The 25,843-nt window shown below is 34.0% G+C and overlaps 1 protein-coding gene and 1 long non-coding RNA gene across 5 annotated transcripts in view; one reads left to right on the forward strand and one right to left on the reverse strand.

Moving 5' to 3' along the window:
• The window catches only part of LOC106060564 (uncharacterized), a 31,556-nt gene extending 6,002 nt beyond the window's left edge, over positions 1–25,554 (forward strand). For 3 of the 4 annotated variants that reach the window (XM_056035584.1, XM_056035582.1, XM_056035583.1), the window contains exons 3-14: positions 189–305; positions 512–668; positions 809–884; positions 1,191–1,307; positions 17,506–17,632; positions 20,011–20,157; positions 20,233–20,390; positions 21,398–21,556; positions 22,106–22,241; positions 22,965–23,056; positions 23,177–23,240; positions 23,469–25,554. In XM_056035584.1, coding sequence (XP_055891559.1) covers positions 189–305; positions 512–668; positions 809–884; positions 1,191–1,307; positions 17,506–17,632; positions 20,011–20,157; positions 20,233–20,390; positions 21,398–21,556; positions 22,106–22,241; positions 22,965–23,056; positions 23,177–23,240; positions 23,469–23,671 — 1,553 coding nt within the window. In that variant the 3' untranslated portion in view covers positions 23,672–25,554. The remainder of the gene's footprint in view (positions 1–188; positions 306–511; positions 669–808; positions 885–1,190; positions 1,308–17,505; positions 17,633–20,010; positions 20,158–20,232; positions 20,391–21,397; positions 21,557–22,105; positions 22,242–22,964; positions 23,057–23,176; positions 23,241–23,468) is intronic. The other variant, XM_056035585.1, reaches the window with a different exon arrangement.
• On the reverse strand, positions 1,757–13,602 carry LOC129927270 (uncharacterized). Its single transcript, XR_008778912.1, has 2 exons — positions 13,284–13,602; positions 1,757–2,005 (listed from the first exon to the last, which is right to left on the reverse strand). It is a non-coding gene; the product is annotated as an uncharacterized LOC129927270 (long non-coding RNA).
• Positions 25,555–25,843: the final 289 nt, after the last annotated feature.

The raw sequence follows: 25,843 nt of genomic DNA on the forward strand, positions 1-25,843 counted from the left end.
TGGATTTGACATTTAATTATCGTGATATAAAGAAAGACAAGATGGCCTGCTTATTATTATGACCTAAATGTATGACTTGCATATATATGCAAATTGGGCTGTTGGTTGTTTGTGTCTTGACTTGGTTCAAACAAATTTGCCATGCAATAGTAAATTAAATATATATATGCATTTTCTCATTTCTTTAGCTCATTCATTGGCACTTAAAGGACATTCTGTTTCCAGAGAAACTCACTTTCCAAGTGGTATCATTCACCAGGATGAAGATGACCAAGTATCTGACATGTGTTTAGGTCCTAGACAAGGTAATTTTAAGAAATTATATTTCTATGACATCATATATTTATTTGCTAGGATAAGATTTATGTCTGTGACATAATGTTTTGTACTATTCTATAACCGTAATGATAACTATGAAATGTGATTGCATACTGGTACATTCTAAAAGCATCTTACAAGTTTCGTATGCAACATTTGTATATATTATTTTTTATGTGTTATTTGTGTTCAGTGACTAAAGTCATAAAATGGGTTCTGGTACCGGTACCTGTATCTGAAAATGTGCTGACTAAAAAACATGCTCCAGATCAGCATGAAGACTTTCAAAAGGGCAATAAAAAAAGAAAAATTGTAGAGCCTGTGGAGACGCTTGAGGAGAGATATAATAGGTAAGTTCTCTCTAAAAAAAAAAGAAAATTCTGGCTTTTGTTTTATAACCTATTATAGCACAGTCTAGGACATCATTTGTAACAAAAGCCTTTTTTTGTCTCTCTCTGTAAAATTCCGATTAATAATCTCCATTACACAGAGAAAGCCTTCAACTGCTTGAGTGCTGCAAGTTGAAGTCACCTCGTGATGCTATCTGTAGAAACTTTGAGCCACAGGTTAGTTTTGATAATTCTCTTGACTTGTTTACTTTTAATGACTCAAATATTGATTTCTGACTAAATATTAGCATTGTATGTCAATAGATTTTCTAAAATAGCAGTTCAAATATGCTATTTATTGGCAGTGTAAAAAACAAAATATGTTTTCAGATATCTTCTGGTTTTTAAAAATCTTCAAAATTACTACATCCCACTTTGAACTTTTGGAGTTAAAACACATTTTCTTCCTAAGATAGTTGTGATGCAAGTTAACTTTTTTTTTCTTTAATGGACTATTTAAAACCAAACTGTATATGTTGTCAGATATTTTCTAATGTTGAAAACCTTCAAGAGGAGAACATCCCTCTAAGCTCTGGAACTTTTGGAGTTGTTTCTAGAGTAAAAGACCGGAAAACAGGCCACCATTTCATCAAGAAGATGGTAATTTAACCTTAAGTTTATCTATACAATATGTGATGTTGCTTGTTCAGACTGTCTTGAGGTCAACTATGGATGACTGTTGAATTTCAACCAATTACTCTGCAAGCGTTTGGGTGTTATTGTTCGGGTGTATTCCGTGTAGTTGATCAACAATCCAGACAAAACAAACACATCGGTTTTAACTAGTAAAGAGATGTAGTCAACGCTGAAGAACAATGTAACATGCATTTATTCCAAGAAAAGGCCACAGTAAAAGTCTCTGTCACTAAACACGTCGTTACCCTAGAGGATTATATCGCTAACTGATTTTCCTGTCTCTAACCCAACATATCCCAAACGTCACTAGTCCCGTTCAATATGCGTCTTCTATGGTGCATCGCTAAATAACTAAACTATAAATAAGGTGTCTAACAGATTCCTCCCCCCCTTGAAAAAAAAATATGTCAATATTTTTCCACTACTGTCAAGTCTTACAAGGGCATTTGCAATTTAAGGGGAAGACAACAAACATAAAATCTTGACATCTTCATCTTGGCTTGACAGTTCCTCATGTTCATGTCAATGTTCATAACATTACACTGTTACTTCCAAAATTCCAGAATCATCTTCATTAGTAAACAGTAACAGTTCATCATAGCAATGTGGCATCTCATGGGCACGTCATACACTTCTCACAAATGTTCTCCACTGGCAGTAATCTGACAAAATACAATATTTCAAAAACAATTATAGACTTTATTGTCGCTACTTGGTTCTGGTTGTAGGCGTAGCGGCGTGGGTACGTCCGTGTGATGTAGGTACCTCTTCTGGTACGGCTACAATGCTCCTCTTAGCGATGTACTTTATTAGACGCACTAGATTTGCAAGTGCGCAACATTACTAATATACTAAAGTCTCCAATGACAACATTTAAAGTTACTGATGAACACACTGGTAGCAGACTTAACGTTTATTATATACAGGATAAATTACAGAAAATACTGGCGACTTCAGCCGTCACAAAATATACACCAATAAATACTGGCTGTCCATGCCATGTGGAATAAGTAATCACATCAATGAAATGTTCAAAATATAAATCCAAAGAAAACTCTCAAGTTAGCATTAAATCAAATTCATTAAGGTACATATTACGGACAGAGAAAATCGTACATCCACTCTCTGCTGGAGTTCTTCACTAACTAACTTTCGACCCTTATTTTTGAGTCCTTTAATTTATTCACATAACCTCGTGCTTGCCCGCACGGAATGTTACAATAGGTGACTGAGTGTCACTTCATGTCACAGAGGTTCTAAAACTGGACTGTGACATACGCCCCACACTCCAAAAAGATTTTTGACCAAAAATCTTTGACAAATATATTTTACATTAATATCACTGTACAACTATATATGAGCTTAGTCCATTATTCTATCAAGTGCTGTAAGTTCACTCCAATTGCTCATACCATCTTATATAATCTTAGTAATTATGTATAACATCATATAAATTACTGAGTCCAAAAAAAATCATTAGTATACTTAATTCACTGAGAGCAAGATCAATGAAATATCATTAATTGTGATGAAAAGTACCTCCATCAAGTGTTAACAAACTTTATGCATACATTTGTACTGAAAAAAATTTGTACAAACAATCACATGCTAATGAATATAAAGAAGAGAAAAATATACAAGTTATTCCACATCCAATGTTTTACTATAATTGTAGATGCACAACATTATCAATGTGTATCATTTGACACACTGAGTAAATTTACTCAAAATTATTACAGGAAAAAATTTCATATTTATTTACAACTGTGATGTGCTGTGTCAAAATATTATTCTAAGTTTTGCCATCATCAAGAAAAATAAATAAAATAAAAAAAAATTTTCAGATACATGTCAATCCAGTTCAAGGTTGACCTTGCATAAGACTACTATAAATAGTCTGAGTGTAGTATTGAAGTACAATAGTAAACAAATTTCCATGTTTATAAACATTCATTGTAGTATTCAGGTGTGTAAAAAATTTTAGACAATATTTACATCTGTGAGTTGTTATGAAAAAAAAAGATTCAGGTCAACAGTTCAAGTAGTTCACTGTTGTTTACATCTCATTGTTTACATTGCTGTGCACAATCAGTAATAAAATATAATATATACACACAAAATAAACACATCTGGCACTTGTCATATTACAAGTTGACAATAAAATACAATGAGTAGAAAATAGATGATCTGTTATTGATCATAAGCATAAATGTCATCATGACCCAAAAGAAAAGTGTAACAATAAAGTGTCATGACCTATTTGCAAAATGTGTAGAATGTTAATTTGACTAAGTTGACTACTACTGCTTGTTTCTAAGTGCTTTGTACTGGTTATTTATTCTATCAGAATGTCCTGGCTGATGTGTTTAATGTCATTATTTTCACTTGCTTCATTTTCATGTATTATGTATCTGGATAAAAAGTCAGCTATTACATTTTCATGTCCTGGAATGCTTTCTAAATCAAATTTGTAATCTGAGAGAATGAGTGTCCATCTGTTTATCCTGTCATTTTTTAGATCTTTTCTTTTTAGTGCCAGTAATGGTTTGTGATCACACTTGATGCTAAAAAATCTACCTAACAAGTAATTCTTGAGTTTTACAACTGACCATACAATGGCTAATAATTCTTTCTCAATCACTGAATATTTTCTTTCTGTTTCAGACAGTGTTCTACTGATGTGTACTATTGGCTTAAAAAATGACTCTCTTTGCTGTAGTAAGCATGCCCCAATACCAGTGTTGGAGGCATCAGTGTATAGTGATAGTGTTGATGTTGGGTCAATACTGGCTAATTCTAGTTTCTCATTAAATTTATCTTTTAAGTTGCTTAATGCTAGTCTACTTTTTTCATCTATACAAATTGTGTTTCCATGCTTCTTTTTGGTAAATTCAACAAGGGGCTCAATTATCTGTGCATAATTTGGAATAAACTTTCTATAAAAGTTGCAAAGTCCTAATAATGATCTCATGTCTTTCTTAGTCCTAGGTTCTTTTATGTTTTTAATCTTTGTTAGGTTTGTTTCAGTGGGTGTAATTTTGTCATTGGTAATGCAATATCCTAAGAATTGGATTTCAGGCTTAGCTAGGTTTAATTTCTTGGGGGCTAATGTCATGTTGTGTGTTCTTAGTCTTGAAAATATTTGCTCTAGTACATGAATGTGTTCCTGTTGTGAGTTGGTGAAAACACAAATGTCATCTACATAAGACAATACATTGTTTATGCCTTCTAATAGTTTTGACATGCATTTCTGAAATGTGGCTGTACTATTTATTAAGCCGAATGGCATGACATTCCAGACATAGATACCTTCTAGGCCTGGCATAGTGCATTTGAATGCTGTATATTCCTTAGAGTCAGGGTCCATTTTAATCTGCCAGAAGCCTCTGTTTAAGTCCATTGTTGTGAATAGGGATGATTTACTTAAAGTTGTAATTATGCTGTCAGTGTCTGGTAGGGGTTCTGGGTCTATGACTGTGCATTTATTTATTTCTCTAAAGTCACAGCAGATTCTTACTCCACTGTCTTTCTTTTTTACAATGACCATGGGTGATGCATATTTACATGTTTCTGATCTCTCTATCTTCCCATCTTTAATTAAGTTGGTCATTTCTGTTCTAACTAAGTCCTCATATGCTTTGGGGATACTATAGGCTTTTGTCTTAGTTGGTAGTGCTTTGTTGAGTTTTATTGTGTGTTCTATCAGATTGGTACATCCTAGCTTTTGTGTAATTACATCACTATATTTAACTGTCAAGTTCTGTAACATATCATTTTCAATGTTTGGACTACTGTTGTGTGTGGTGTTTATGGTGCTTACTATATGTTCTTGTATGTTGTGTTTGGTTTCTACATCAGGTTCAATTATATCTGTGTCAGTTATTTGTCTCTTATCCAATTTTACAAGTTTGTCAATATTGAGTTTGCATTCTCTACCATCTTTATCAATGATGTACACTTTGTTATTAATTCTCTCTATAACTTTAAATGGTCCCTCATTCTTATCTTTACAGTGTTTGTTTTCTATCTTAACAAAAACTTGGTCACCTACATTTAGTGTTCTTAGTTTTCTATTTCTGTTTTTTATTTTCCTATGCCTTTCTAAATTTTTGTCCATGTTTATCTCTGCTAGTTTTATTCCTTGTCTAAGCTGTTGTTTGGTCTGAATTATCCAAGGATGGTACTGTTCTATGTTTTCTAAGTCTAACATGTTGTCAGCCCATAACTCTAACGGTCCTTTAGGTTTTCTGTTGAATACAAGCTCATAGGGGCTGAATTTGGTGGTTTCATGGATGCTAGTGTTGTAGGCAAATATAGCATAGCTAAGAGTCTGGTCCCAGGTACTCATTGAGTCTCTTTCTAGCTTATATATCATCTGTTTTACAGTTCTGTTCCATTTCTCTATTACCCCATTTCCCTGTGGTGAGTAGATAGTGCTATGGACTAGGCGGATGTTAGTCATTTCTGCAAATGCCTGGTTAAGGTGGGACTTAAAATTTGATGCATTGTCTGACAGTAACTTATTAGGGAATCCAAATTTAAGAAAAAGTGTTTTCAAGCAATTACATATGTCAATAGCCTTTATATCTTTTAGAGGAAATGCCTCTGCCCATCTAGTGGACATGTCAATGATACCCAGAATATATTTATTCCCTTTACTGCTGGTTGTTAGGGGTCCCATTATGTCCATGGCAATTTTGTCCCAAAAATGGTGAGATTTATCTGATTTTTCTAATGGGGCTCTAGTCACTGTTTTTTGTTTGGCACATTCTGTGCAACTGTTTACATAGTTCTTAATGTCCTTTCCCATCTTTGGCCAGAAGAATTTGTTGGCTATCTTAGCATATACTTTCTTTTTTCCTAAGTGTCCTGCTGTGGGGTCATCATGTGCCATATTTAATATTTTAGCTCTTAAAGTTTTAGGGATCAGGATTTGAAGTCTAGTACAGTTTTCTTTCCTGTTATATCTAATGGCTAAGTTGTTTATTTCTATATGGTGGTTATTTAAATTTATCTTGTTATAATCTTTGCTTAAGAGGTCTTGTATTGTGGTGTCATTTTTCTGCATAGCTATTAGTTCCTCCCTAGTTATGCCTATTTCATTGAGTAATACAGTGGGGCATTCTATTTCTGGTGTTATTTTTTTATGTGATCTGGTTTGAGCTAATAGTGCCTCATGTTTAAATAGGGAATATTTTTGTCTATCTTCCGCCCATTGCATAACTTCTTCTAGTGTTGGATCTTTTACACCATCTACATTGCCTATTATTAGATCTTGTGCTGGGGTGTCCATGACTATAGCTTCTAGTTCTCCTGTAATCCAGGGTGATTCTATTAGGACTTTAGCGGTCTTGCAAATATCGAATTTTTGTATATTTGCATAGGTCACTTTTACTGTATCTTCTAGATACTGTCCTGGTTCGACTAAAGAGGCTTTAACTATTATTGCCGTGGCTCCACTGTCGCGAATTGATCCTACTTCTTTAGAATTAACATAGGATGGAAAGACTTTTATTTTGGACTTATTTGCTTGCATGTAGGCTACATTTTCCTCTCTATGGGTGTTGGTGTTATTGCCACTGTTGTTTCTATTGTTTCCTCTATTGTAGTTGTTTGGGTGGTTGTTGGTGTGGTAGTTATATTGGTCCCTTCTAGATTGCCTGTTTCTGTTATAGCTATTGTGTTGGTAACTGTCTGCAAAACTTCTTCTTTCATTGGGACTTGCACTCTGGTGTAGTCTATGTGGTCTATTATTGTAATTATTGTTGTTTTGTTTGTAGCTGTTTGGGTTGTGGAAACTAGTGTAACTTCTGTATCTGTAATTGTTATTGTAGTTTATAGGAGCTTTGCATTGGTTTTTTACGTGACCTTTTCTCCCACAATTGAAACAAGTCTTGGTGTTGGACCATTTAAATTTGTCATTGTTGTTATTGTTGAATGTTGTTGCTGTGGCTACTAGTTGGTGTAGGTCTCTTTTGTCAATCGTGTGTCCAGGGTGACTGTCTTTAAATAGATTTAGATTCGTTATCAGTTCAGTCTCTGTCTTGATCTTCTTTTCCTTAAGGAAAGTAAATACTAAGTCTGTCACGTTGTTGAGGACATTGTCAATGAGTAGCATGTCTAGGATTTGTGTCGGGTCTTTGATGTCACATTTTGCTAGCTCTAACCATTTTATCATGTTAGTCCTCATGTCGAATATTATCCTGTTGAAATCCCCATCTTTTTTCAATTTAGTGTCCCTGAATAGCTTACGATAGAAATCTGAGTTTTTTCCAAAGTGTTCTAGTAATCTAGTCTTTACTGCTGCATAGTCTTTCTTTTGGTCTACAGTTAAAGTGGAAATAATGTTGAGGGGTTCTCCGGACAGATTTGCTAGTAGGTGTTTGGCCATGTCCTCATTGTTAAGACTATAGGTTGAGGCTATATGCTCAAATTGGACTAAATAGTTTTCAAGTGTTTCATCTTTAGAGTTGTATTTGTGGAATTTGGAGATGAATGGCTTTGTTGTAGACTGTTGGGTATTAATGTTGGAATTTGTTTTGGCAGCTTCTAGTTCTAGTTCTTTTTGTCTAGTTTCTAGTTCTTTTAATGTTTTCTGATGAGCTCTTTCAGCAGCTCTTTCTTCCCTATCTCTAATTTGTTTCTTTTCTTCCCTTTCCTCCCTTTCTTTCCTTTCTATTCTATCTTTTTCTTTTTCAGCCCTATCTCTTTCCTCCCTTTCTTTCTTCTCAGCCTTTTCTAATTCTTTTTTGATAAATTCCTTTTTCTCATCCCCTTCTAGTTCCATGACTTTCACTAGCTCTAAAATTTTGTCATAGGAAGACATGTTTAATGCTTCGTGTAGTTAATTAAGTGAGAAAAGAAAAATGTACTGTGTTATACTTGTCAATACAGTGTGTGTCAATTATTTAACATGTGTATATTACACAATAATATAATAAATTCAATTAATGGTTACAATGTAATGAAAGAATGTAGTGATAATTGTCCAATGTATAGATCTAGATCAAAATTTACTCAGTTGCTCAATTATAAACTATTCAAATTCAATATTCACAAATATCAATATATGTTATACATGTGTGCTGTTGTGCCAGAGTAAAATAGTAAAAAATGTAAATTAGTAGAAGAAACAAGAAAAATATATATAGTATAAAAGTAAAAAGGACAAACACAGAAACAATATAGAGAACAACACAGTCTGCTTTTAAAGAAATTAATAAAAAGTAGAAATGTGACAAGAGAGATACAGATATGTGTATACAGGACTTTTAAACAAACAACAATATAGATACAGATTAAGTACACTGACAGAAATACAAACAAGACTCAACAGCTAAATAAATATTTTCCCACTATATTCTATGACCTCCGTACCAACAAGGAGAGCCTCAAACGCATTGGGCCTTATAGAGGTTAAAGAACAAATAGGATAGACCCTAATAGATCCTATTGTTATGATAGTTCATACAATAGTCCCTCTCCAGCCACCCTTAAAAAACACTTAGAAAAATGAAATCAAAATATGGCTCCAAAAATGCCAAGAGTTATCAATTACTAACTCTACTAACAATCAAGTTTAATTACTGCTACATCAAGGCAAAATCCATGTACTTTATAATCATATGCATGTATTTAATTTGTTAATAGTGACTTACAGACTTTTTTCTTGTTGACTCGTGTAGTTTAATCCTCAAATAGCTTGGGTGGTTGACTAATAATCCATGTATAGGTAATCCAATTTAAGAATGATAATCCGTGTATAGGTAATCCAATTTAAGAATAATAATCCTTGTATACTATAAGTAATCCAATTTAAGAATACACGTTACTATGAGCATTAAAGTGGTAGAAGAAAAATAATCCAGTTCAATGCCATAAGATGGCTCAAATGCTCAAATGCTCTGTCAAGTAATCCAAAATAATAATCCACGATGATTGGGAAGATCACAAGTAGGTACGACCATATCAAGGTGCGAGTGTGCCAATGATGAATAGTGGCGAGCACTAGTGATGAAGCGGTGTGTCTGTGATTAGTGTCATCAAGCGATGTCTTGACTGGTATGGCTCTTTCTTTCAGACGACATGTGTAGCTCTAGATAGGAATCGAGTCGTCTTCTGTTTTCGGTTTCACACCGGACAGGTGTCAGAGGTAGATCTAGGAGCAGGGTTGGCGTTGAATGGATCTCAGGATGCAGGTGTTACTTGAATGGATTTTGTGGGCAGGCTGGCTTTGGTACTTGTTTAGTTGGACGCCATCTTGAGAAAAAAAGTACCGGTCTAACGTGTAGCCTTGCGCTGTTTACTATAGAGGCGATTGAGATCCTTTTAAGACTCCTCTACTGGTCACCAAAGGCCAAATGTCACCTGTGTTGTAGGTCCATACTGTTAGTTAACAGCCATACTGGCCACCAAATGTCGCTACTTGGTTCTGGTTGTAGGCGTAGCGGCGTGGGTACGTCCGTGTGATGTAGGTACCTCTTCTGGTACGGCTACAATGCTCCTCTTAGCGATGTACTTTATTAGACGCACTAGATTTGCAAGTGCGCAACATTACTAATATACTAAAGTCTCCAATGACAACATTTAAAGTTACTGATGAACACACTGGTAGCAGACTTAACGTTTATTATATACAGGATAAATTACAGAAAATACTGGCGACTTCAGCCGTCACAAAATATACACCAATAAATACTGGCTGTCCATGCCATGTGGAATAAGTAATCACATCAATGAAATGTTCAAAATATAAATCCAAAGAAAACTCTCAAGTTAGCATTAAATCAAATTCATTAAGGTACATATTACGGACAGAGAAAATCGTACATCCACTCTCTGCTGGAGTTCTTCACTAACTAACTTTCGACCCTTATTTTTGAGTCCTTTAATTTATTCACATAACCTCGTGCTTGCCCGCACGGAATGTTACAATAGGTGACTGAGTGTCACTTCATGTCACAGAGGTTCTAAAACTGGACTGTGACATTTATTTCCACATTCAATAAGTTTTTCCATACCACCCTTTTATACGCTTTTGTCCATTTTTCTTTTATACTCACCCTTTTCCATCAACCTAACTTTTGTCAATGATATATGAAATGATTCACACAAAAAATATCCATGCTTACTTTTAAATGCTTAACATCAAATTTACTTATCTCCCTTTTCCATGTTAATTAATATTATAATATAATATCAAACAGCAATGTACTATATACATAGTATTTACAAGTATCACTTCCATATGTAAGTGTATGTCAATCTAGACAGCATATACCCAATTTAAAATTATCAATCATCATTAATATCCATATTTCAATAAATACAAGAGGTACTTTCACTTTAGTTTTATAACTTTAAAAGTTTCAAACATATTATTGCTATTCTATGGAATGTCACATCATAGAATCTACTCATTATCATTATAGTCAAATATTTCATTAATCAACTTAAATACTTTAATTTAAAATTCTTTTGTTCCATATTATAAACTTTAATAGACAAGTTTAAACCTGATCACGATTCCATATTCAGAATACTTATTTATTTTACATCATATCTTGTCCTGTCATTTTGTTTATCATAAGTTCTGTACTCATTTGATCTATGATCATTGTATTTGTTTCTGCTTTGGTTAATTCTTCCACCAAATCTACAACTAGAACTCGCAATCTTCTGATTGGTATGGAACCTATTCCAACATTCTCTAGCAAAATGTCCTTGTTTATGACAATTATAACAAGTCATGTTTCTTTTATTGTATGAGTTATTCATAGGTCTATTGTATTGTCTAGTATTTCTGTTTAACACATTTCTGTTCAATAAATGTTCATATTTGTTTTGCCATCTTTCAATATCTCTCATGGTACAAGACCTAATTCCTCTAATGTTACCCAATAACATATCCTGTGTCAAACTAGGTATTGCTACAGCATTACAGTAACCAGTGAAAAAAGGTGTCTTAATAAAAATTCTGCAAGCCTTAAATTTCTTAATACTCCCATCTAACAATCTAACCTTTTTCATGTAATCTAAATAACACCATGGTTCTACAAATTTTGAATGAATTGCAATTGTTGTGCATGCTGTGTCCCTGATAAAATTTATAGATTTTCCATTTACTAGACCTTTGAATAGTTTAAAAGTATTTCTCTTTCCCTCAACCATATTAATTTCTTCTATAGTGTTACCATAATTTAATTGCTCAATATCACTATCCTCATCACTATAATCTATATCCTGATTTTCATTAGTATAGTAAACTCTACTTGCTTGATTCCTATCTCTATGTTTACTACTGCTTCTGTTTTGGTTTCTATCTCTATATGAGTTTCTATCATTTGTTCTATAGTTTGTTGATTTTTTACAATGGGAAGCTATGTGACCTTTCTTATGGCAATTGAAACAAGTTATTTCCTCGTAATGATTATCCCTAGATTTTGATCTTGCATTTCTATCTCTATTTCTATTTTCAAACCTATCTTCAGTTTCTCTAGAATATCCATCATTACTTCTGACTTTTTTCTCACTTGTGTATCCTATTAAATCTACCTTATTCTTATCTTTAGTAGAGAATGGATTAGTTAAATAAGCTTTTTTATAAATTCTCATTATTTCTGTTACTTCATCTAAGCATTTAGGATTTCTCTCTTTAATAAATGATTGAAGTTGGGGATCACATTTGTTAATAAAGTTATCTAATAGAATGAAATTTTTTAATCCCTCATAAGAGTTTTCTACTTTTTCTAGTTTTACCCATTTATTAAAAAAAATCTTTCTCCATATTAATGGTAGTTTGAGGTTCTATATCTACTGATGGTATATTGTCAAAATATTTCTTTCTGAAAGTTGTAGCATTATGACCATAGGCATTCAACAACTCTCTTTTCAAAACTTGATAGCTATCATCAATATGATGGTCATGATTTTGAATGGCATATTGTTAGAGTTTGACCATGAACGAAGTCTATCAGTATTTCAGACCATTCTTCTTCTGGCATATTAAATGTAGACATTTTTGCCTCATATCTTTTCAGAAAATCACCAATGTCATCCTTCTGTTCATCAAAACTTTGTATCTTTCTCTTTAGCCATGTTTGCAAATTAGTGTTGTCTCTTTGTGTGGTAATATTATTTGAGTTATTTGTGTTATTTCCTTGTTCAGTTTGAGCTCTGGCTTGTGCTGCATCCAATCTCATCTTCTCCATTTTAGCTTCATGCTCTCTCTGCCTTTCTTGGTCCTCTTTTTGCTTCTCATATCCTTTCTGTTTCTTTTCTTGTCTCTCTATCTCTTGTCTTTGACGTTCTTCTTGTCTTTCTATCTCTTGTCTTTGACGTTCCATTTCTTCCCTCACAACTTGCTGTACATAAGCTGCTAAATCCTTTCCTTTTAACTCCATGGCCTTTCCATCCTGCATAGCTGTTTCCTTAACCTCCTTAAGGTCCACATATGATGATGTAGCCATTGTATTTTACTTTCACCCAAATTTATATATTTTTACTTAGCCTGTATTAGTTATGGCTATACTTTAAACTTATTTTATATTTAAGTTTTTACAAACTTTTATACAAGTTTTAAGTGTTATGTCTCTATAGATTCAGTAAATGTGTAAATCTAGTCTGAGTTATATTCAAATCTGTATATTAATATCACACAAATTTAAATCTAGTATATTATAGTATATATAATAGTACCATTTAGATCTACAGTTATCGAGCACTATGACTATTAGTATGAATAACTATGATCAATTTTAAAATTTGATGTGACTGAAGTGTCTATAGAGTACTCAGTAGACTCTAAGACTGTCTAGAGTGTAGAGTAGATAAGATAGATCCAATCCAGAAATTATGGTTCTATTTAACCATATGAAATAAATATGTTTATACAATGTCAAATATATCTTTAACAAGATATATACATCTAGAATTTACTACCTTCATTCGTCTTTCAATTAATATTAATATTCCAAATTAGAGTCTAGATCAGTAAATGTACCAACGAAATGTAAAAAAATTTGTGGATCCAATATTAGCCAGACGACAATGTTTGACTATTATGCCAGTTTCGGCATTATTCTCATGGCAAAATCATATTTGATTTTAACCGCTCAAACTAAAATGTATTTTAGTCTGATTCACAATAAAAGAATCCTACCTGTACTTTCTATCATTAAGTGAAAAAAATACAGATCTAATTAAATTAATAAAAATAAATAATTTAAAATAATATACACAAATGAAATAATTAAATGAGACTATCGCTATGGGTTGGGATATGACAATATGGCACACATTAATAACGTCACGAAGTAACCAAGCATCAACGGATATGACGTTTACACAAACAAAACAATCACTATCCTAAACTTATAATATAGCTTTTCATCTAAATTACGTCTTTTACCCCGACGGGTTTTAAGGCGCACCACCTGATTTTACTCAGGCTAACGTACCAAATTTAGACAAAATCTATTTCTAAGGGCAATCTAAACATATACTAATAGGAAAAATGGCACTTAGCTTTTGATAAGAAAGATCCCCTTTGTTCGGATTCCCGAATATGATAGATCCACAACTCCACTGCTTCTCTTCCAGTTCTGACTCTGTTCTCCGGTGCTACCAGTGGATACATTCCGTGTCGAATATCCCACGTAATGCCCCAGATGTCTTGATATGCCACAGCAAAATGTTTCAGTTTCTTCAATGACTGTTGATGACCATATGTGTAGTTCCGACGACTTTGTGTACACAGTTACTGACGAATAGGTTAACGGTTCTCCTGGCGACGACTTGATTTGCGTAGACGACTACTGCCAAATAACAGTCTCTTGATGGCAACTTGATCTGGACGACTGACGAATAACGAATTTCTTGACGATGACTTGATCGGGGCGGACAAATAACGACTTTGACGATGACTTGATCTGGGCTGACAATTAACGACTTTCTAAAATAGTTCACTGTTTCTGCTGTTAATCTGGTAGTACGACGAAGTTTGCTGTTGTACGCTGCTTCACTAGACCAAAATGTCCGTAATGTCCAATGTAGACTAGGTGAGACCAAGGTCACCTCCGACGACGTTCCGTTATACGATTAACGGTTTTCAACAAAATTAAGTGGATGTAGCTGTTTCCACTACTTCAATATCAACAAGTCTAGATATGGTCTAGACCAACGTATAATAAATATATCAATGTCCAGCAACGACAAATACGACTTCACTAACCTTCCAAAGGTTAAACACAGTGACCGTTATAAAAGTGGCAAGCAACCAGTTCAATGAGCAAACTGCTCCACAAGAATCTTTCAAAGGGTAAGACGACAGAGCGATTTCGATTTAGTTAGCTACCAAACTTGTAGTACTCACAATACTTCTGACAGCGGGCAAACTGTCCTTCTCAAAACTGACGAGGTAAAACTTGATACGACTATGTGGCTCCTATGACTGTTTTCTTAAGCGAAGAAAAAATATGTCCAACAGGTTCACTGACAAACTCTCACCCATTATGAATGAACGGTTCCTCTGGCTGTAGGTCGATTCGGCATACGAAGATCAGGCGTTGATAATATACTCGTTGAGTAGACCAGACGTTGCGATGATCATTATCCTGACGAAGGTCACCCTGAGTTAACGGCTCGTTGAACGTACGATCGAGCAGGCGACGACTGCCTGTAGATCTAGAACAAAGTCACTCTGCGATGATGCTGTGTTCAGCCGTACTCCGATGAAACTTTATATCTTCGAGTGCACGACCCTCACCTGAGTAAACGTTCAGCTTCGAGGTCCGGTTTGAAGTTCGGCTTCGAGGTTCGGGTTCGGGGTCGCCACTGTGATGTTGCTTGTTCAGACTGTCTTGAGGTCAACTATGGATGACTGTTGAATTTCAACCAATTACTCTGCAAGCGTTTGGGTGTTATTGTTCGGGTGTATTCCGTGTAGTTGATCAACAATCCAGACAAAACAAACACATCGGTTTTAACTAGTAAAGAGATGTAGTCAACGCTGAAGAACAATGTAACATGCATTTATTCCAAGAAAAGGCCACAGTAAAAGTCTCTTGTCACTAAACACGTCATTACCCTAGAGGATTATATCGCTAACTGATTTTCCGGTCTCTAACCCAACATATCCCAAACGTCACTAGTCCCGTTCAATATGCGTCTTCTATGGTGTGTCGCTAAATAACTAAACTATAAATAAGGTGTCTAACAAATATCTTATAAAGTGCAGAGACTTATCTTATAAATTAGAGACATTCTTTCAAAAAAGATAATTATGTCCTACATATATTCATGTGTTAATCTAGTCCTGCATGTTAGAGACTCTTTCACTCTTTTTAATAGTCTGGATAATTTTATTTTTGTCATATTCTAGTGTATAGGCATCTAGTGAATAAGCATCTAGTGAATAAGCATTGCATGTGGATGTGACGATCACACTTGCTGGGGATTATATTATCAAACGTGATAACTCAATGAAGTGAAGAAAGAAACATCTCTCTGTATTTTCTTCAAAACGTCTTTAATAATACTTCAACTTTCCCATAAAATTAACTTCTCAATTTAACAACAACTTGACTTGATACTTCATAAATAAAACTTAGAGATATATGAAACTTCACTTAGTATAACTTCAACTTCAAGTAATATAACTTCAGATAATATTACTTCAACTAATAAAACTTTAATTAAATGGACCCGCTAATATCACAAAACTTAACTAAACCTTTACTAAGAGAGGACTTAAGCGATAACTAAGCGAGGACCCCATCTAACTGACTTTCCCTTAATTTATACCTTTCTTAATTGTACATTCCAGAATCATGGAAACTTCTCCCCTAATTATTTTAGTAACTTTGACCTTCTAGAAGCTGACGTGTGCTATTTTTTTCCCTTAACCTCTTTCTTTGATTGGATACCTAAAATTAACTTGTTTGCGCTGGATACTTGCACTGGTTTGACCTCTCTTCTAGAAACTGGTCGAAATAGATCACAGACTCGACTCGTGAGAGTGGAAAGTATGAAAGAAAGGCTCTTGATAAACTGTCTCATCACAGGGGCCATACTCTGTAGTTGTGATTTCTCTCTCATGATTGGTGGCTGTACAATTTAGAAATACATATGAAGTACTCATAGGTTTGGCCTTGAGCCTCACTGGAATGTAAGATCCCAGGCTGGGCTCAGAGAAACACATCTCACAACAATGGATGTTATTAAAAGGTCACCTGGTCGGTTGTGGTCGAAGGGCCTCTGTACAAACAGATCAGCAAGAGCCATCTTTCATTTGGTTTAGGGGCATAATAAGGCACAAGCTCAGCCCTTAGCAGACACTCATTGTGGAACATTCTGATATCAGTCTTTTTTTTTTTTGGTTTTAAAACTTTAAGTTAAAAGGATTGTTTATTTGTTAGAATCTTCATGAGAAAGAATTGATTTGTTAGGAGACTTTCATGTTTTGTTTAACTCATTTCTCATCATTACAAATACATTTCTTGTGCCTTATCCGACAGCTAATCAAGCAGCTTATTAGCTCTCTACTGGTAACTTGAAATTTTCTTCACAACTCTGCTGTTGTAAGCTTATAATGGACAAATATGTGAAAATGTGTTACCAAAAATTGCATAACATTTATATTTAGTTTCATAAGATCCTCTTAAGTATTTTTAGCTCTAGCTCTTCTTGACCTTATTTTATAATTTAAATTTCCTCAAAAATGATAAGTCTTGATTTTGTAAGACAAATTTCCTTATGGATAATAAAGATTATAATTATTATAATTACTCACTCCAATGATAATTTTCATCATTCATGTTTTATCCAAATAATTAGCTTAGGTTTTGTCATTAATACATGTTCATCATCTATTTCAATCACAGAGGTTATTATTGACCTACTTTCTAAAATAACTCTGTTTGGAATCATTAACTGAAATAATTATTAGTATAAATGAAAATAAAGCCATAGTGGTCTTGTGACTGTAGGTAGCCAGTGATGAAATATATAAGTATGGTAAGAAACAAAATAATGTACATTCAGTGTGGCCTGTAATCAGCTCAAGGACCAACCATCTATGTTCTCCTTTTTGTGTTCTGATGTGTGAGTATTCTTAACCATAAATGCTTATAAAGGGAACTATACATTTAATTTTTCATTACAGATCATAAGTAAAAAGATTGAACTCAATGAAATCAAAGTTCCACTTTTGTTGCCACATAAAAATCTGTGTGCTGTCTATGGGATCTATTTAAGTCTCTCCACTGCATTCATCATTCTGGAAGATGCAGGTAAGTTACTTCCCATTTACTTTTACTAAATTTGTTATCAGCACCTTTGTTAATATTTTTAGGGATTAGATTTTCATCTTGGGCCCCCCCCCCCCCCCCATCACAAGGTCTGAAAGAGGTACTTATCCACATTATTACCTTTGGATTAAATTGTCTAATTAATGAACAGGTTATGGTGAAAAGATTCCTAACATGAGTGCTTCACAGACATTTTTCTCTTACAAAACACTTTCCACATTCCGAGAATATAGGGAAACACTTTGCTTATTTTATAGGTTGGATTATTTCTTATATGGTTTACTAAGTAAATCATATTCTAAATTTAGAATTAATTATTGTGAAGTGTAAACCTAAAATAAAATACAGGCATAAATATTTGCAAAATGAACCTTTAATGGCTGATGGTATTGTGTCCTTGATGAGCATAACATCTTGATGTCAGGCATGATATTGATAAGCTGAATAGTACTATCTGGTGTGGCTTCAAGCCTGTTTTACTTTGACTTTGTTACAACTTAATTTTTAAAATCATGCTTCGTAAGGATAGATCGTAGGAAACTGAAGTTAATAAAGAGCAGCTTGTTTTGAAATATTGTGGTACTCATCAGACAAACTCGATCCCAAAAATTTTACTGGTTGATCTTTGTTGCAATTTAGTCACTCATTGAATCATTCCAATAGTCATAGTCACTTGCACTAAACCCAACTGGTTAGCTGTCACAGAAAACAGATTCTAAATCCAGGAATCATCCTCACTAGTTTTCTGGAAATATTGTAAACTAGTTCATTTAAGACTAAGACTTTTTTTCCTTGGCACAGTCTGCAAAAGAGCTCACAGCTCAGCAGCAATAAAGCTGGCTAGAAGAAGAAGAAGAAGACGAAGACTGCTTTATTGATCCTTATGGAAATTTGTTGTGATTACAAGGACTCTTTTCTCATATAAAGACAACACAACAGAAAAATAACACATAAATTCAACAGACAACATAAAGAGACTACACACTGGTATCTTGGTGAATTTCATGTTCCCTGATCGTTGAGTGGCAGTGATAGAGTCTGACCGAGTGAGGTATGAACGAGTTTTTGTACCGCTCCGTTCAAGAGTTTTCTAAAAATTCATTGGAACTTTGTTCATTTACTTTGAAATTGAATTCAGTCAAACTTTCATGCAATGCAGGATAGTAATCAAAAGTGTTAGACTCAACTGATGAAATCCAAAATTGTATTTTGTATGCAAAAGATGCAAGTTTGTCTCTTATCTTAAAAAGTGCAATACATTTACCTTGAAATGATAAGTTAAACTAAGTTGAATTGATAAAATCAATTCATAGCAATTTGTAAAAAATATCTGCCGAATATACAAAGTTCTATCAACCATGATGGTTTTATTTAAACTTCCACAAAATTTAGTGTTGAATTATTTTTGCCTTAAGAAAAACCACCAACTCACTTTGAAGTTCATAAAGTCTTGATAGAGCTTCTCTCTGGAAACCCATGTCACTTCAGTGTGTAATAATAGTGCTTTGTACCGACAGCCCATCTCATTACATACATTTTTAAGAATCTTGATTAAAGTGGTTTTGATTTAATAAAATTAATCATTTTTACAGCATCAGCCATGACATTTTATTAATGAGTATAAATATTTTTAATCACAGAGGCTTCCTTATTTAAAATACAATGACTTCTGGTAGTTTTCCTTAAAGCTACTTTCTAGATATCAGTACATGATACAACACATTCATCTTTCTACCATTGCTCGAGCACCAACTGTACAATATCAAAACATTTTTCTTAACCTATCACCTATCTTTAGACTAGTTGATAAGTAATGTAATTTAAGATACAGTTGAATATTTCTTCTCCAGTTGTATGTCCATTTAAATGCACATTGGTATTAGGACTAGGAAGTAAATTATCTTTAACTCTGGAAGAACATTGGAATCGTAAAACATTTTACAAACATTTTTTACAACAAGCCTGTATTAGTATAATATAGGAACAGTATGTATAGTTTGTATTTAGCATTTTGTAGTTATATGAGTGTTGTTATGGCACGATTAGGAAATTTTTGAAATTTTTGTTTGTTTCAGAAATAGGGGAAGTTTTGACTTAGAGACAATGACGTGACTAGTAAAAACAAGACTAGGTTTTGGATAGAGAACAAAATATCAGCCGACGTAAACAGACAGCTTCCAGGAGGCTCTGCTTGATATAACCACCTGTCATAGAATTTCTTTTAATCATATAATCATATCCATAACCATAAACCATATCCTAATTAGATTAAGAGACTGGTATTATTGTATGCAATACAATCTTCAATCTAAACTTTCTCCTGATTAATACTTTATTATAATTTTTTAAAAATTCTTTAGGTTCATCAGTTGTTCAGCTTTGCGGTAATAATCCATTATTTGCAAAAAGATTGTCACAAGATTTCACAATTGAGAAACTCGTTCTTGACATGTTCAAAGGACTTGAACATCTTCACAGTCATGGTTTGGTTCATTGCGACTTAAAACGTAAGTTGATAATACCAGATTTAAAAAAATATTTTAGTTAACATTTTGTACTGATACTACTTTGTTGACTTCTAGCTGAAAATGTTTGCTTGAAGAGCACCTCCACTGGCTTCACTCTAAAACTGATAGACTTTGGCTCCTGTAAAGAGGAAAATGAGGAAAGTCTTTCTGGGATAACTCCTGAGTATCTTCCACCTAGTGTGAACATTGTATTATTTGAAAATGAAGCCAAGGTAAATATTCATGAAAGATTTTACTCTAAATAAAACCTGCATTGATCTTTTTATAACAGTGTCTGTTGTGGCATTTTATGTCTCAAGAGATGTTCTTTTCCCTTTGCAACTTCTTGTGTGACTAAAGAGGCCAATCATTAGATTGATCCTGTGGACACAGGTTGGGCATCTATAATCATCAGGTGCTATTGCACTTTCATCCTTCTCTCTATTTCTGTTGTGTATGGCATCTGCAATTCGGGACTCCTCTTTACGCTTGTTCTTTGTGTGGATCTATCCAGTGCCTCTTTTTTTCCAACTGTTAGTGTGGATTTTTGAAGAGCTTCGTGTCGCATTTACATAGATCAGTATTCCCTAGGGCCGGATTTAAGCATGTGGAGCCCCCTTACAATTTTTCTAAATCTTTAATACAGATCCACTTATGAATAAAAATGTGTATATCTAACAGCATGATATATGTTAGTAGAAAGAAATAGAGTTCTTGTACATTTCATCTCACTTTTCGGTTTAAAAAATATTTAATTAATATGCATATAAGTGTCTAATTTTGAGTTTGTGGAGGGTAAGGTCCTTGGTAGATGTTCTATCGTAAATCCAGAGCTGTATTTCATTATCCCAAGCATTCTTCAAGCGGACACTTCTTAAGCATGACATTTTTGCCCTCTATAAAAATGCAGGGAAAAAAATGTTTGAAAATAAGTTTAGGTCCCCTCAAAGTTCATATATTTTTGTTTCTTTTTTGTGGAGGCAGCTTTCTTGTAGAAACTCCTGGGCTGTAGTCCCACCTGCCCTCCATAAAATCCAGCCCTGAGTATACCTTAAAAGTGGATGACCAGCAGCTCATCTCCCTTCTGTTAGATCGCCATACAGAATGGCTTGTGGAAGTCGACCTTGTGTAAATTCCGAATAATCAAGTCAAGTTTAAACACCATAATTTCAATGTTATTTATTACATGTATTTTTTTTGTTCTAACTAAGCACTTTGTTTAAGCATAAGTACATTTCAGAAACTGAAGCTGAAACCAAAGTTGTCTGGTAAAGATGATGTCTGGGCTGCAGGAATGGTAACACTTTACATGAACAAGGGAGAGCATGCAGTCATTAGACACTTCATTAATAAAGTCACCTACTCAGTACCACAAGAACGAACATTGGTGATGCAAATGGTTAGTTTCAAATTGTTTGAATGCGGGTATTGGAGTTCTTTTATGGTCCTTGATTGACTGTAACATGTTTGAAAACCATTTCCAAAGTTGATTATGAGCACTGTGAGCTATAGTGAAATTGTTTAAGCCAATGAAGGAGGTTACATTCTTTCAGCTTTTACTTCGTATACAATTGTATACAATATGTAGGGAAATTATACAATACAATACAAGAACTCAAACCTGCTTGCCAAATTTGAAACACTACGCTTCAATGGGTTCAATGTATCACATCTGTTACCTATTGATCGGTAGGATTAGGCTAAAGTAATTATGGCACGACATGGCCTAAATTGTGCTGATGTGCCAAAATTCATAAATATCAAATACTTAAGTAATGAGTAGGTCAATAATTTTGATTACAAAGAATCAAGCCTATAGTGAATTATTCAAAATTAGATTAATACTGGATAATTATAATTCAATTGAAAAAAAAGGGGGGGGGAGGAGCATTGTAGACAATAATGTTAAGCACAATATTTTACTTTTCCTGTTTTCATGTCACTGCAGATATCGGAGCTGAAAGATCCTCTACCATCATATTTTACCACTGAGAGATTTATTTTGAATCTAATGTTCAAATATGTGCTAGTTGTTGATCGAAATTTTCGATGGACTTCATCTCAAGTTAGTGCTTTTCTCAAAGGTGAGTTTTGAGATGTCCTCAATCATTTAAGGCTGGCCACCTCAGTTACTCAAGTTGTCAAGTCATGTTTTTTTTTAAACAAACAAAAACTAGAAATCTTGATAATAAAATAGTTTTTTTTTTGTTTTTTTTTAATATTTGGTCACTGCTTTCCTTCTAAATACAGCAGCAATAAGAGGATGCATTCTCATATAATGAAATAATTCACCAATGGAATAACTTATTGGTAACAATAATCTGCTTGATTCACATAAAAATCCAACCACTCTCAAAGTTTCTACTTTCTCTTCAATACAAAAATCTGTCAACACTACCCATTATGTGTGTGAGGTATCGGATATTCTCACAGAAAAAAGTCGTCATGTCAGCCTTTTGACCAGCCCACACATGGCAATAGGCTCACAGCAGACAGCAGTTTCACAACAGTACTTGCAATAAACTGGTTAAGAATAAGACTGCTTTATTAATCCTTATAGAAATTTGTTGTGATTACAATAATACAGGGACTCTTTTTCTCATATAAAGACAACACAACAGAAACATGCACATAAATAGAACAGACACAACATAAATAGTTCATTCAGCACTGGCATCTTGGTCCTTTTCATGTTTCTTGATCAACAAGTGGCGTTGATATAGTCTGACAGAACGAACAAGTTAACAGTTAAAATAATCTTGGTGTCCCTTGTCTGTACTGTAAACCTATTCTTTTATTTGATCTAGACCAGTTGAACATACATTACAAAAGAAAATCTTTGAGACAGGATGGTGCTAGCAGTACAGGAATTATACAGGTTACACCTCTCTCAGCTCAGGTAAAGCTTTACTCAAAATCAACACAGAAAGTTATCTGTTAAAGCCAGTATATAATCAGCACATCATTACTGACTCAGCTGTTATAAAAAAATATATTTTTCATTTTCTTTTCATTGAAGGTTGACTACATGCTAGAGATGCCAACAGGACTGGAACTATACAATAGAATAGCTGTGAAAAAAGGTCTGTGAAATGAAAATTTTTTAACATAGTTCTATCTCCATCTGTACTTATTTAGATTGAACTAAGTCGTTAAGAGATTTATCTTTGATATGACTATAGTTTATATTTCTGTTAAAGTGTTTCCCAGAATTTTTAATACCGGTTGTGTTAATTTACACTTCCTTCACCAAAGTCTCATAAATATTCTCGTCATTAAAAGTCAATTTTAGTCCTAATTTTTCTTCACAGACCAACTAAACCTGACTCAGAGATTTAATTGTCCTGTGCTTGTAAAGAAGGAAACTGAGCAAAACTTTTGGTTCAGCTCTATAACCAAGAAAGCATTGGTAAAGGCTGAACAAGAAACAAAAAGACAACAGGTGTCTGTTTATCAAGAATGTGAGGAAGAGATGGAATACCAGAACTTGGTGGAGTCATTTTTGAAAACCTAAAAGTCCAGTCTTAGTCATCGGACTTAGAATGTCTCAATATCAATGTCCTATTAGTCCAGCAGGATACTCTTATGAGTAGAATACCCAACATCCATATGTATTGAGCCGAAGTCATAACAATCATGAACTGTACAATGAATCTAATCTCAACCTTATACTGAGGGTGAACAAGCAGTCCAGAGTTAAGATTTGGAACTAGTCAGTCACTAAGCAGTCACTCTATGGCAGCGGTTCTCAACCTTTTATGCTCGGCGACCCCTTTTTACAATCCCCCACTTAGCCGCGACACCCCCCCCCCTCCCCTTCCCGCACGCACACACAACACAGAAGAATAGATAATAACAATCCATTTTTTCAATGGTCTTTGGCAACCCCTGGCAAATCGTCAATCCACCCCCAAGGGGGTCATGACCCACAGATTGAGAACCCCTGCTCAATGGGCATGTTGAGAGCCAGTAGTTCTATATGTTGAAGATATGTGTTAATAATAATTATAATCTCTATTATCCATAAGGAATTGTCTTACCATTTGTGCATTACACCAAAACAAAAAATATTGGAACTAGAGAAAACAAAAATTTTGATTTGTTGTCACCATGTGGCTTATTTTGTACCAATCTCAGTTCTATTTTATTTGTTCATCTATTTGAAAGACATAAACCAGTATGTTTATTATGACTTTGGATCACTCCTATTGACTTCTGTTGTGAATGACTACTCATTGTTTTGATTCGCGAGAATGACCAGTGTGTAAGTGTATACAGAGAAGGCAAGTAGCCTTGTAAGTGTAAGATGAGGTCATGTACTTAAGTACTGCTTGGTACAATATCAGATAATTTTTGCTGTTTGTAAAGAATTTTCTTCTGCTATAAGAGTGTTTTTTATTGCTAAAAGAACTCCTCCATGATTATCAGCCGTATCTTTTCTAAAAATTTCATAATTACTATTGAAAATTTCTGCGTTATAAATTTCAGGATGTAGCCAAGTTTCTGTTCCTGCAATTATGTCTGGTTTCTCACATTCTAATAAAATTTCTAAGTCTACTGTTTTGTTCCTAATTCTTTGAAAATTTATTACTAAGGTTTTAAGGTATTTTGTTATTACTTCTTTAGTAGGTTTGTTTAGTGAGGCTGTTGTATTAATTTTAGTAGATTTAGGTTTAACAGGAGTGGATCTGGCTAGTGGTTGGTGAGTTTGGTTTGGGATGGTGTTTAGGATGTTGTATGGGTTAAAAGTGTCCGCATCAAAGGAATCAAACAGTCCTCATGTAAACTGAGGTAAATTGCATGGTACACAATGCCATGATGCGTCTTTGTTGCCTAAGGCATAATACACAGGTGTATTCATATGGAAACATGATGCATGGTACCATTCATCGCAGGTGTCACATTGAATGGCTTTCTGTTTCATGGTGCATACTTTTTTGCAGATGTTGCATCTATCTTTAGATCTAGGCCCTGGATTTGATTCTACATCTCCTGCTATTAATATTAATAGTGATAGGTATTTATTTCTGCTGTGTCTGATTGAGAACTTCCATTTGTGATGGGTAATCTTCTTTAATGTTATGGATGTGTATGTTAGATTATTTTTGAAGTTGCATTGATCTAAAGTGTGATGATTGATTATGACTGTTGTTTCCTTTTTAAGTTTAGTGTTGACTGAGGTATATTATTATTATAACAAAAAAGAATTAAAGAATAGTGGAAAATAAAACCTTGTAAGGAAAATCAGGGTAGTGTGACGTCAATTAAATTAAAGAGGTAAAGAATCAAAAAGTGACAATGTGTTGTCTTAAGCTTTAATAGAATAAAATTAATGTAAAGGATAAGGAGTTCAAGTATTATATAAGACTAATAAAATATATGCTTTATTATAGTTTATATAGGCTTTGTTCCAACATTTTTACCGTGTTCCGTAATTGTGACTGACCATATCTCAGTCGATTTGAATGTAAAATTTAAATATCTGTTGAAAAACTAAACAAAGCGTCTATTTTTATTGGAAAATGGATGGGCAATGCCTAGATACTTTTAGTTTTTCCATAGGTCTAACCATTACGGAGCAAAAAATTGAAAACTAAAAGTAGTTGCAAACTGTTCCGCAATTTAGTGTGACTCTACTCTATATATATTTACATACAGATGGCATAATTATGTAAAACGAACAAAA

This window comes from Biomphalaria glabrata, chromosome 7 (genome assembly GCF_947242115.1).
Source record: "Biomphalaria glabrata chromosome 7, xgBioGlab47.1, whole genome shotgun sequence".
Classification (NCBI taxonomy): domain Eukaryota; kingdom Metazoa; phylum Mollusca; class Gastropoda; family Planorbidae; genus Biomphalaria; species Biomphalaria glabrata.